At 35.0% G+C, this 14629-nt stretch overlaps 1 protein-coding gene across 1 annotated transcript in view; it reads left to right on the forward strand.

The window, feature by feature from the left end:
- The window catches only part of axo (axotactin), a 564741-nt gene that overhangs the window by 185219 nt on the left and 364893 nt on the right, over nt 1-14629 (forward strand). Inside the window, exons 10-11 of the mRNA XM_090371184.1 lie at nt 1955-2088; nt 12074-12183. Of these exons, the coding sequence (XP_090227310.1) occupies nt 1955-2088; nt 12074-12183 (244 nt within the window). The remainder of the gene's footprint in view (nt 1-1954; nt 2089-12073; nt 12184-14629) is intronic.

Consider the following 14629-nt stretch of genomic DNA (forward strand, 5'->3'; position numbering starts at 1 on the left):
CACTATGGCAAAAGCAGATAAATTAATTATTCGAACTATCAATGCTATTGCTAATTTGAAAAATTCTGAAGGTAAATATGAAGCTAAAATTGAGAGCATGTTGAAGTGGAAAGAATTTGAAGGAATCAAAATCGAAAGTAAGAACAGTAAAATTGCCTCTTGACAAGTTATTAAATGCATTGTTTTATCCTTATAGGATAAGTTATTAATGCAACAGGGTGATTTTAAATTAAATAAGAAAAATAATCATACCATTGAAAGAAATTTTAAACATATTCTACTGGAAAAAAGAACTTTCGTCTTGGTGGCAAGACTGTGAAAACCAAATAAGAAATTTGTTTTTTGATAAAATATGAAATAAAAATTAATGATTTTAGTGATTTTGTCGAAGACAGTTTATCTTTAAAATCGAGTGAAATTCCCTTTACAATTAAGAAAGCCAGAAATATCTTTGAAACCATTGCGATTAGCAGTGCTGAAACTGAGTGAGCTTTCAGCGTAATGAATAATATTGTGTGAATAATTGAATAAATGAATGAATAATGTTGAAAAATAAACACGTTGCATATTATGATAACCATACATCTAAATGGAAAACCATTGCTTCAATTTGATCCGGATCATTATGTCAATATTAATAAAGGAGTAAATTTCATATGGCAGTTTTTTAAAGAAATTTTTCTTGAATATTTGTGCAATATTTTTTTCATGTAATCTATGATTTTTGTGTACCTTTTCTAGAACAGTTTGTTTTTTCTGTAATATTTGTTTTTATATTCTAGAATGTTTTGTGATAATTCGTTATTTGTAATATGGGAAATATTTTTGTTATTTTGTATTCGCAATATTAAAATTTTATCACAAGAAAAATGTATCCATTATATTTCCCCTAGTTGTAAAAAAAAAAGAATAAAAAAGTTGCGCGTCTGCTGAGCACGAGCGGTAGATGGTTTTATGTGAAACATCCTTCGCATCACTATATGACATCACATGGTTGTTACGTCATACTATTCAAAAATTCCAAACAGTTAGAACTCGAGATATCATACTAGTCACGAAAAATGCGTCGCACGCTCTAATCTAATCACACTACTAGTGTGTCCCACACAGACTAGTTGTCCGAGCGTGGGAAGCACCTCTGGCAGACGCCGCAGGTGACGTCACTTCTGTGACCGATTAGATTTACTCGGTAGGTACCCCCCCCCTCCTCCAAAAGGATGTTTCACATCAAAAAGTTGGCAAAAGTGCAAGCCCATTGTTAAAATATTCACAGCTCACCGTTGGGTACATTTCCCTGGAAGTTCTTTGGCAGTTGTTGAAAAGTAGTCAATTTACAGCAAGATTAGGCTTATGGTAAGTGCTAGCAGAAACTCAGGAAAATGTATCCATGAGCAGAATATTAAATCCACTACACCAGAGATATGTGAATTGACTTGATTTGTATAAGAATTACAAAAATATAAGAATGGAAACATTATGTACAGAGGGTAAAAGGCAGACCATAACACACTGGTGCCTAAGCATCCTCCAAAATATCCTCCTCACATATTAATATGTTACTCTTCTTTTTACTGTTTAAGTTTTTCTCTCAAATTAATGTAGTATTTCAACTTCAATGCAGTTACAAATAGGTGGATATAACAGAAGTAAAAAAAAAAAAAAAAAAAGCTGGATTTCTAAAATCCAGCCTTTTCTAAAATCACAGATGGATTTCTAAAATCTTGAAAAGCTTTTAGAAATCCACCTGTTACTGATGATGGAAGGCCAAATGGTGCAACCACTTTTGAAATGGGAGTCAAATGGAATAACAACTGTACTGCCATAAAGATAAATCAGTGCTCTTTAAATATGTAAAGTTAAATAGATAAAAGTATCTAATTGAATGAAATATTAAAGAATAATATGAATGATTTCTTCAACAAAGAGAATGATTACTGTTGAAATAATTTTACAGATATCCTTAAGAAAAGGTGTACCAGTATTCACAGTCATGTCAGAAGTCACACAGACTCTTAACTTAAAGCTCAATGAGGACCGATTTCTTGCTGATAATCAGTGGCATCAGATGAGCATATTACTTGGAAAAGGGTTAGTTAGCGGTATAACTATTTTAAACTCAAACTTCATTTTAAACTATCATTTTTTTTTTTAACAGTGAATTTAAGATATGATTTTAATTAATTTTAATTAGTAATATTATTATTTTCAGATATCATATTAATAATGCTTTTTTTCCTTTATTGGCCATACAGTACAAGGGGAGAGGGAAAAAAAAAAAACACTACCTATCCAACAGGCCTTTGAATTTCTCCAATATCAGTTACCTGTGAAGGAGGCTTATTCTAATGATTAACAACTTGCTGACTGTGAAGTCCATGGTGATTCCATAGTTAGTACAGCATCTTCTTCTGAGAAATGTGAAAACTTGTGGTATTCTTTTAAAAAACCTGTCTGGCACTAAGTGTTGATAATGTCCTTTTATGGTAAGACAAACAATTGGGGTAGCACAGGTATTAAAGGAGAAGATTGAGCACTTGGTGGTAATGGACTGTCCTTGTCATCTTATTAATTACATGCTACAAAGAAGTTGCATGACTTCTTTTGGTAATGGATGAAATGCAATATTTACTATGGTTCAAGAAAGAAGTATTAAAAGGAAGATAAATTAAACAGCTTTAATTAATGCATGCTACTGAAAACAAAAAGATTTTGAAGCATATGTATGGGTAAATGTTAACTAGTAGACTAGTAGAAAGTGGCACTATCTGACAAGTCTGTCTAAAGAAGAGGCTAGAAGGTTAGAATTTAAATAAAATCCTTATGAGCAGCTTTTTATGATTTGAAAAATATAAGTGATAACTAGTGAGTGATACTGAGTCATCCAAATCCAGTTCATGATTCAAAAGAAGTTTTGAAAGAAGACAAATTGATCTACTCAAGGAAGAGAATTCTGTTGAAAGCAATCTTAAATAGGGTAAGCATGCTGATAACACTGAACAACAAATTTTGGGTCGTATCTTGTTACGGGCATGAAAGTAAGCTTTTTAGATTTTGGGGTGCTAAACATTGAAATAGTGCTTCAAATGGCAGATTGACTCTTGTTTTTGGAAAAAGTAGTTTTTTGTATTCATATGGCAGTAAGATGTAGCTAAGAACATACCTCTATCAGATGTGGAACCTTTTCGCCTTTCGCTTGTATTCAATTTCGGAAGCATCCCTTTTCACTATCCAACAATAATCAGGTAACATGGTGGCACTCCATTTGCTTTTGTATCTTTGTTCCATCACTGCGATATCTTGTTGGAAACACTCACCATGTTTGTCATTGACAGCACCACAGTTTGGTGGGAAGAAATCCAGGTGTGAGTGCAAGACATGCATATTCAGTGACATGTTGCACCCCAGTTTTTTTTAAGAAGTAATGAAATCTTCCACAATCTGCCTGTAGCTGCCAGTTTTAACATTTCCTAGAAAAGTAGTCAAAATATTTTGAAAGGCTTTCCACGCTGATTTCTCACTATCACTAAGGGCACATTTGAACTGTTCATCTTTGAAAAGTAGCCTTATTTGTGGACTAATGAAAACGCCTGCTTTAATCTTCTCTGTACTAAGTCTCTTGCAAGTATGTGAATGCAGGACCGTTCACTTCCAAAGCCTTCGTGAAATTTTTCATCAGTCCCAGTTTGATGTGGAGTGGCAGAAGCAAAACTTTATTTGGATCTACTTGAGGTTCAAATGCTATGCTTTTCATTCCAGATGTTAATGATTTTTGTTGAGGCCAACTCCTCTTCTGGTAGTGTATATCCTTGACACTACTATCCCACTCGCAGAGAAAGCAACAAAACTTAGTGTAACTCTTCTGTAGTCTGGGCCGGATTTACACATAAGCTGAACAAGCTACAGCTTAGGGCCTCACATTACAAAGGAACCTCGGTCCATCTTAAATGCAATAGACATAATGAACTGTAAGAGAGAGAGAGAGAAGGGCTATAAATGTTATAGCTTAGGGCCACAAGTTTAAAAACCGGCCCTGTTTGTAGTCCTAATAAAATGACGATTACCTTTAAATCGCCACATATCTGCTACTCCTACTTCTGATGGTGTACACCTAAGAGGATGTTCTCCCTGTTTGCATATGTTTCTTTTTTGTGGATGGCATACACAAGAGGTATTGAAGGCAGCATATTTCCATTCTGTAATAACTCACCCTCAAGGCTAATCTTAGAAGCATCTGTAAGTAGATGCCATTCTTCAGGAACTTGCCTCATGTTCATTGCTACCATTAGACCATTCATCAACATCCTTACAAACAGTGAGATCCCCTTTTGTTTGATAGAATTTATCATAGTCTTTATTTTGAGTATGAAATGTTGTCACTTTCACAGAATGATCTAGAACAGGGGTGGCCAACAAGTTGATTGCGGCTTTAATTTCGATCGATCACGACGAATTTTGAACATATATAAAAAATAGATGAGTCAAAATCTATATGTTATTATTATGCACCCCGCTGCATATGCTTATTACAAATCCGTTGAACCACGTGACTACTCTTGTCGCCGTGCAGCAGCTAGGCTTGTCTAGTGCACAGAGTGCTACTCTGTTGTCTAGTGAAAATTCATGCAGTTATGTCGTGGAGAGCATAGTGTATGTGTCGAATTCTTATTTAGCTTAATTAATATTAATAACTGGACAGTACTTATACGTTAATTTAATATCCCTTGATTTAAAATGAATACTATGAAAAAGAGTAAAACGTACCGTTTTTATCAAGAGTGGGAACTAGAATACTTTTTTTGTAATGATAAAAGAAAAATGTTGTTGTTTGATTTGCAATGCTTCTGTGGCTAGACTCAAAAAAGGAAATTTAGAAAGGCACTTCAACGTACTCTATGTTAGGCTCCCTTACCGCTTTCAGTATTTAGTAATGATATTAATATCTTTATAGTAAATACCAATAGGATTTTCCACCTAATAGTGACCTTAGAAAAAATAAATTAAAAGAACTTTAATTATTCACGCAACAAAATTTCTTCGTGACACCTAATTTACAATCTAAAGCAGTAACTGTAGCATCATTTAAAGTGAGTCATCTTGTTTCAAAAAAATGCAAACCATTTTCTGATGGTCAATTCATCAAAGATGCATTTTTAGAAATAACAGATTCTCTTTTTGAAAATTTTAAGAACGAAAATGAAAGTAAAAGTGCTCTTCAATATCTGTAATTATCTCGAAATACTGTGATGCAACACATCAAAAAATTAGTAAAAATGTGAGTGAACAATTGCACGCTTATATTCCTAATTGTGTGTCCTTTTCTTTACAACTGGATGAATCTACAGACGTCAGTGATATAGCTCGATTTTATTCGAATGGTTTTCGATGATTCTGGCACTAGAGAAGAACCGCTGGGTATGGTTTTGTTAAAAGAAAGAACTAGAGGTCTTGATATATTTAACACATTCAAAAATTTTATCGAAAAAATTTAAGTACCACTATTTAAGCTCGTATCAATAACAACAGATGGAGCCAAAGCAATGACAGGGCATCTTAATGGATCATCGCATTGTGCCAAAAGGATGGTGAATTCCCAGATTTTTTGAGTTACCACTGTATTATCCACCAACAAGTGTTAGCCAACAAAATATTAAATTCTAAGTGTTATGGACATCACTTTCAAAATTGTGAATTCCATCAGAGGACAATCTCTTCAAAGGAGACTTTTCAAAATGAACTCGATGAAAAAGAACCAGATCTGATATTACACACAGATGTGAGGTGGCTGAGTCGGAGTAAGTTTCTACAGAGATTTCGAAATTTGCTGAATGAAATTAAAAAATTTGTTGATCAAAGGGGAGATGATTATCAGCAGCTACAAGATACAGAGTGGTTGTGTGATCTGGATTTTTTGGCAGATTTTACCAGTAAATTAAGTGATCTGAATTTGGAATTATAAGGGAAAAAATAAAAATGTGGGTGGCATAATTAGTAATATTTCTGCATATAAATATCAATTTTTGGCAATGGCTAAGGATCTCAAAGAAAAAAAATTCTATTATTTTGCAAATATGAAAGTTCATCTGCAAAAATATCCTGTTTTTGAATTTAATAGTGAGAAATATGTTTCTGAAATTGAGGAAGTTGTGGATGACTTTGAAACAATTGAAGACATTGTTCAATATATTTCTTATCCATTTAATGTCGACTTAGATACGAAACAAATTGAAGAAAAAAATCGCTGAGATTTTTCATATGGAGAAAATATTACTTGAAAATGAAATTATTACATTGCGAAACGATATCTTCCTAAAAGCTAAATAATCAGAAAAAGACTTTTGAAAATATGTTTGCCGAGAAAAGTACCCAAATGTAAAAAAATTCAGTGAACTTTTATTAAATTCCTGTTTTGGTTCCACATATCTATTCTTATGGACTTGCATACAGAAGGTTCTTTACGGTTCACCTTATCACAGTATATTCCCGATTTTGAAAGCTTAGCAGATGACACGAAGACACAAACTTCGCATAAATTAAAAATTTAAATATGTATGAATTTAAAATAAGAAATCTGAATTGTATTTAAATTTAAAGACAACATTTTTTAATATGTGTTGATTAACTTTTTTAACCATTTGCAATGAAATTCTTGAGATGGTAGATCGCGGCACATTTTGAAGAAAAAAAGTAGATCGCATCACAAATTTAGTTGGCCACCCCTGATCTAGAAGATTCCACAGTTCTAGCCCTGAGGCCAAAAGCTGTGCCTTATTTTTCGGCAGTTCGAGATCCCTGATGAGGTTGTTAAACTCACTTTCTGTGACCCTTGTGTGGTTCAGAAAGTAAAGATTTGGACAAAGTGGTGGTTCCCCCTTTACGTAGACTGCTGGTATACTTCTTCACGTATATCAAGTTGATGTTCATCAGTGTCTTCATCTTCATCAGAGTGCACAGAAAAATGGTCGGGTGGTTCAGGAATAGGTAGTACTTCACCGCGTAGCACGGGACGAATTGAAGATGGTATATTTGGGTACATCGCAGTCCACTTTTTCTTCATTGTCATCCCTTTTCTAATAGGAGGCACCATACAGAAGTCTGTGATGTGATTTGTTGGCTCTCTCCATAATATGGGCAATGCAAAAGGTATAAAACATTCCTTTCAATTCACCCATGCATTGAATTTTGATGAACAGGTAGTGCAGCATGTGTGTGTGGAGCTCAGTTCTTGTTCTAGTTATTTACTTTGTACCTGAAGTACACGAAGTAGGCCTTTTTTATGGCTCAAGTTAAGGGCTGCCTTCTTGAAGCTAATGTGACTTCTCCACATATGTAACAGATGTCATCCAGACTATTCACACAATTATGTGATATATTAATCTTACACGACACAAATACTGAGCAAAAAATAGAAATCTCACAGAGAACAACTGTTAACTGAGAACAAACCACCCAGTACCTAGCAATTTTTGACGATTACTGCAAAAGAGTTGAAGACACATTTAAGGCAACAACAACTTATCCTGTAATGCTGAGCAAGGCAGCCGACCGGGCTAGCCGAGTGGGTAAGGTACCTGCCCGGCAACCCAAAGGTCGCGGGTTCGATTCCCGCCTCGGGCTTGGATCAAAGTACTGCAAAAACCTTGGGAGATGCAATATGGCCACAGAAGCCAATGCGCCAACAACTACCAAATCAAATCAGCTGAGCAAGGCGACAGTTGCTGATTTTGTGATAAGAGTGTGGTGGTGGTACAGAAAGTGCGGTGTTGCCATGCATTTTGCCAAGAGCTGTAGTTGATAACATAGAGTAACTTGCTGTTTTCATTCGGCTGCAGGCTGAAGGCCTCCCCAGCAACTTTCCAGTTTCTTCTGTTTTGTGCAATAGCCATTCATTTACTACCCACGAACTTGTGAATTTCACCTGTCCATCTCCGTTGTTGTCTTCCGTGTTTCCTTTTAGCTCCTCTTGGGAACCATTCTGTTATTTTCTAGGTCCATCTGTCATTGTCTTTGAGCTATGTGTCCTGCCCAAGTCAATTTAAGTTCTGTAGTTTTGCCGAGAATGTCCTTTACTTGCATTTGCTGCCTAATCCATATGTTGATGTTCATCAGTGTGAAATAGCAGTCTGATTCCTAATATAATTTGTTCCATTCTTTGCTATATGGTTTTCAGCTTCTCTTCCATTCTTTTGGTGAGCGCCCAAGTTTCACTTCCATAGCTGGGGAGCATGCAATGGTTCATTATTTTACGTTTCAAACAAATTGGGATATTGCTCCTCAGTATGTCTATATTTTCTGAATGCTATCCATCCAAAATTTATCATTCTCTTAACTTCATCCATTTATCATTATTACAGCTAATGACTTGTCCCAGATAAGTATATGAATCCACCTTTTCAATTGTTTGTTTGTTTGTTTATTTGGTTTTTAGGAGCATTAGCAACTAAGGCCATATTGCTCCGGGAATATGCGGTGGTCATTCCCGGACCTTTCCGCATCCTCCGTATTTGGTGGTGACGGGCTCGAACCCCGGACTAATCAAGAAACCTTTTCAATTACTGCTCCTTCAATGATTACATTCCTTTATGTGACATACTTGTTGATCATTACTTTTGTTTTAGCCATATTCATCTTTAGTCCGAAATCCTATTAACTCTGCATAACTGATTAAGATTTTCCTCTAATTCTTTGGGATTGCGGCTTATGATCACAATGTCATCTGCAAATCATAAATGGTTTAGATACTCTTTGTTCACATTGACTCCTTTCTGTTACCAGTCTAATCTTCTGAAAGCTTTCTCAGGGGCAGCAGTAAACAACTTCGGAGATATTGCATCTCCTTGTCGAACTCATCAGGGGTAGAATTTTTCTCAGCCTGGTCTGTGTGGTGCCTCCGTAGCCAGGTGGGCAGGAGCAGCAGTGCATAGCACATGCTTCTTGATTAGACCGGGGTTTTCAAAGTTTCCAAATTGGTTTTCAAAGTCAAAAGTTGGCAGGTGTGTGTGTGTGTGTGTGTGTGTGTGTGTGTGTGTGTGTGTGTGTGTGTGTGTGTGTGTGTGTGTTGAAGGAAGCAACAGTGTTTTGGATATTATTAATAATAAAAATAATAATAAAGGTTTACGGACCTGGGACACTGCTATATGCAGAAAATACTCAACAACCATAATTGCTACTAAAATAAATAAAGTGTCTGTGAAAATGAAAATGAAAAGTACACAAGGTGCCAGAACTAAGAGAAGTTTAAGGGATAGTAGAAAGTGGAAGTGAAGTAGTAGTTAAACAGGTGAAAGAATTTGAAAAACCTAGTGCAAAAATGAACTGGAACTAAGGGGGGAAAAAAAAGGAATATACAAGTATATAAATAAATAAATAACACTATATTCAGATATGGGAGGGAAATTTTAACAAGAGATCGAATTAGGGGATGGCAAATATGCAAAATCTGAATATAGTAGATGAAAATATGATACATAGCCAGGAAATTCATCAGGGGACTACTCCTGACCATGTATTAGGCACTGCGTTTCCAAACTTGTCTATAGTATTAGAAAAAAGGGGGGGTCAAATATGTGGCTTTTATTGTAATACCAATAGACAAGGTAGTCCTTACGCAATGTAAATTAAAATATATACAAATTTACAAAAGTGTAATGTGGAATATAATACAAATGTATGTGAAGTGCATGAAAAAGTATAGACAACCAAATTGTATAGGGAGCGGTAAATTCTAGGTGTGGGGATGGGGAGAAAAGAAGGCGAAAATAGCAATAGGATTGAGGATATATGGAGCGTCCCCTGATTCGACCTCTTTCTAAAATTGCCCTCCCATATCTGAACATAATGTTATTTATTTATTTATTTACTTGTATATTCCTTTTTTTTTTTTTTCCCCCTCAGTCCCAGTTCATTTTTGCACTAGGTTTTTCAAATTCTTTCACCTGTTTAACTACTATTTCACTTCCACTTTGTGCTATCCCTTAAACTTCTGTTAGTTCTGGCACCTTGTGTACTTTTCATTTCCATTTTCACAGACACTTTATTTCTACAAACCACACATTATTTATATCCTTTTGCTTCCTCTACTGCTGCACTGTGCATTTTGGGGCATTAGACATACTATATAACTTTTGTTATTTTCCTTTTTCTGCTTATTTTGCTTCTTAACTGTTATATATTACTACTATATATACAAAGGGTACTAGGAAAGTTTTGCAATATGACGCAACAATGAATCACAGGAAGCTGCTTGTTGCTGCATGTTGAGACATGTTCATACGTGCATAGTAGCCGCCGCGCCAAGCCAATGGGCTCAGTTATTCATTAGTAGTGAGAGTGTAAAGTGCTTGCGATGGCATCGTGGTCACGAAATGAGATAAGGACAGTTTTGCGGTATAATTTCGTGCGTGGTTTAACCATAGACCAGTGCTTAGAAGAAATGACTCTTGCACTAGATGATGATTGTCCACATCATACAACGATATTCAGGTGGTATAGAGAATTCCAAAGGGGAAATTTCACTCTGGAGGATTCTGAGAGGCCGGGAAGGCCACGAATGTCAGTTACGGAGGAAAACGTTACTGCTGTGAGGAAAATGCTTGACGAAAACAGGCGAGTGACCTACCAACAGATAGAGGATACTTTGGGCCTAAATGCACCAGCAATTCGTTCGATTCTGCAAGATCATTTGCACGTGAAGAAACTTTGTTCTCTCTGGGTGCCGCATCAACTGACTGAAGAGCAGATGACACGACGTGTGACTTGGTGCCGGGAGATGTTAAAAAAGTTTGATAAGGGACAATCTCGGTATGTGAACAACATCGTGACAGGTGACGAGACTTGGCTGTACTATTACGATCTGCCGACCAAGGCTCAAAACAAAGTTTGGGTCTTTGATGAAGACGACACACCCGTAATTGTCAGAAAATCCCAATCTGTAAAGAAGAAAATGATAGCTGTATTTTTCAAATCGAGTGGAATTGTGGAACGTGTCATTTTGGACACGCAGAAGACAGTCACAGCTAAGTGGTATACTGAACAATGCCTGCCTAAAGTCATTGGATGTATGAAGAACTTGCGGCCAAAGTCAAGAATGGACACCTGGTGCCTCCATCACGATAATGCTGCAGCTCACCGCGCCAAAGCCTGCACCGAATATTTGACCACGACAGGACTGAAACTTCTCGAGCACCCTTCCTACAGTCCAGACCTTGCTCCCTGCAACTTTGCACTGTTCCCGCATGTGAAAATGAAGCTAAAAGGGAGGCGGTTTTCCAGTAATGAGGACCTTCTACGGGCTTGGGACAACGAGTGTGCTTTACTCCCTAGTGAAACTTGGCAGAACTGGTTTAAAGATTGGTTTCGGAGGATGGAGAGGTGTATTGAATGTAGAGGAAATTACTTTGAAAAAATTAAATAAACAAAGCTGTATTGCAAAACTTTCCTAGTACCCTTTGTATATATATATATATATATTTGTAAAATAATAAGAGAAGTTTACCTCAATATATATATATATATATATATATATATATATGGAAAATTATACACAATTTTTTATATTATATCTCATGTTAGAAGAAATGCAACTATTGGACATCTAATGACAAAAGGGGAATGTAGTTCATTATAATTCATGTAAACTACATAAAGAAAACAAACTAAGTGATATTTCCAAAATGCTTGCTGATCAAGAAACTGTGACAGCTTTTTTTTTTTTTTTTTTTTTTTTGGGAAAGGCTTGTGTAATTTACTTTATTTTCAGTGTCTTGGTTTTTTTTATATCAGTTTCTGATATTTTTTCATACCCATATGGTTGGTCATCACAGAGAGTAAACTAGTATGGTACATGAACTCAAAAATTTTGATATTTGAAACAACTTATTTAAAAATATAGCATTAATAGCATTATAAAGTTGTAACTTGTGACACTCCCTATACTCTCCCCACACCTCTTACATTTTGGGAAATTGTTTACTTTACACTTTTCAGAGACATATATCTATTGTGTTGTTAAGAAAAGGCTTTGATTCCTTAATATTTTATTTATTTTAATTTTATATTTTCCTAATTGTGGTAACAGAAAGGCAGTCATTGAAGTGGATTTCAAGTATGTTGCAGAATCAAATTTTCCTGCAGTAGAATTTACAGGCCAAGTCATGCTTGGGACTTCAATATACAATATGACCAAAGGTTTGTAATTTTGTTATTTATTTGTTTATTATGTGATATTAAAGTAAGTAGTATTATTAAAGATTATATAAAGTGTATGCATATATACAAATTTATGGACCATTGCAAAAGCAAGTTAACTCCATGACCATCACAATAATACTAACCATAAAATATAAAGATTATTATTATTATTATTATTATTTCGTATGGCAAAAAATGAGGATACATTTGTAACAATGTTAAAAAAAATAAATAAATAAATTACAATAAGCCTAAAAACAATATTTACAGAAAAAAAATTATAAGTAACATTTGATGAATTAAAATGTAATGTCCAGTTTATTCAGCCACTTAATAGCATCATCAGTAACACTATGTAGATCTTGGATGGAGCCTTCAAATCTCCTCTTTGGGCACCCCGAGATGACATGCTGGATGGTCTGGGGCACGTTGTCACAGTCGCAGAATGGGTTTTCAGTTTTTCCCCACTTATGCAGCCAAAACTTGCATCTTCCATGATTTGTTCGGATTCTGTTCAGGGATGTCCATTCCTTTCTTGGTAAGTTGAAACCTGGAACAGCTCTGCATGGATCACTGACTAAGCCCAGGTGGTCGGGATTTGAAGTAGTCCAGTCTTCGCGCCAGGTCTGGTCAGCATTAAAATGTGACTTGATAAGTTTCTCGCCTAGCTTCCATGAGGGGTTCCTAGACTTCAATCTCTCCGGCTTCTGGGGGTTGCAATCCTGATGTATGGGCAAGTGAGGATTTCTTTGACATTTCTGCCATTCTTTCAGCAAGGCTATTTCTCTTCTTAATTAATCTTTATATTACCATTATTTTAATACTTAGAACATTATATTAATATAAAGATTAATTAAGTAACTTGAATACTTGAATGAAATACCAAAGTGAAATGGCAGAGCACACAGAAGCAAATACAGTGGGCCCCCCCCCTGCTTTACAATTGGTTCACTGTACGATCAAATCACTTTACGATGCACTCTTTATAATAAAATACCGTTCACTGTATGATATGTGATAGCCACCAGTTATTGTGATCACTTTTGCAAATTGAATTTTAATTCTGTTAAACGGCGATTCTAATAAGTGAAAATAGGAGTAATATTATCCACAGGCTATAAAAGTAAAGATCACAAACTTACATTTTATTATATTACAAATTAACAAAATTAAATGATATATGAAAATCAGAAGAATAGTTTCCACAGGTTGACAAAATAAAAATAAATTTACGCTTATGTACATAGTTTAATTAATACTGTAATATGTATAGTACAGGCTAACTAATTGATATTTCTGCTCACTGACATTTTTGGTAGGGTTGTAAAATTTAAAATAGTAAAAAAGATAAGCAATCAATAACAAAGAACATGGCATGCACAAATTGCAATTAACACAATACGCACAAGTGAGATGCGGAGTAACAAGCTTACAAAGCTTAAAAGTAGGAATGAAGAGAAGATTTATTTATGAAAATTTATTTATGTTTTTTATATGATCGAAGAGGAAACAAATTTCACCATAATAACATAAAAATCCACAGAACTCCAGCTATCGGTATTATCAAAAATGCAATAAAATCGAGTTTACTACCCATTTATAATAGATTGCACTAACAGAAAAGCCCAATAAACCGGAAACTGTAAATTGATTTTATTGTTTTATGATAATGACCTCCAGAAATGTCCTTTAGAAAAATATCACAAAGGTGTTGAAAATTGATTCTTATAACCGAACATACGATAATGATGAAAGTGTAGTGAATTTTAATGATTTGAATTGGTTTTTGAAATTAAAGCACCTGATTCCACTAATCAGTAGTTATGTTAACTGGCACCTACTTATTTCTCTTTACGATGGGATGGGCTTATGATTATCTCCAATTTACGATGGGATGGGCTTATGATTGTCTTCAATTTACAATGGGATGGGCTTATGATTGTCTCTGACTGCGGTCCTTCCTCTCAGCCAATAGTAGTGTTTATAAACGTGTTGGCTGCATGTTTTGTTTTTGCATCCTTTATTTGAAGTGATTTTTTGCATTGTGCTTTTATCAATATATTAGTTTTAATCAAATGTTTTAATCATGTACAATTTCCATTATAAAACTCACCTTTTAGAGAGCTAAGGAGGTATATAACTAAATTCTTGGAAAGAATTACTAAAAAACAGTGTTATTGAGTTCACATTACAATATTTTCACGATATGATGGTCTCTGGAACAGATTAATATTGTAAAGCAGGGGTCCACTGTACTAATGTGTATAATATAAAAATTTTAAACAATTAACTAGTGTCCTAAAAAAATAAAAATAAAAAGTTATAGCATGCACACACTCTCGCATGCACACGCATAAAGATTGGTGTCACATCAAGGCTAAATGATTTACATGGAGAAGACAAATTGAAAGGGCATTTCCATGCAAATCACACATGTACATGT

The sequence above is a fragment of the Mastigoproctus giganteus genome, chromosome 4, assembly GCF_048544385.1.
Source record: "Mastigoproctus giganteus isolate SK-2022 chromosome 4, ASM4854438v1, whole genome shotgun sequence".
In the NCBI taxonomy this organism is placed as follows: domain Eukaryota; kingdom Metazoa; phylum Arthropoda; class Arachnida; order Uropygi; family Thelyphonidae; genus Mastigoproctus; species Mastigoproctus giganteus.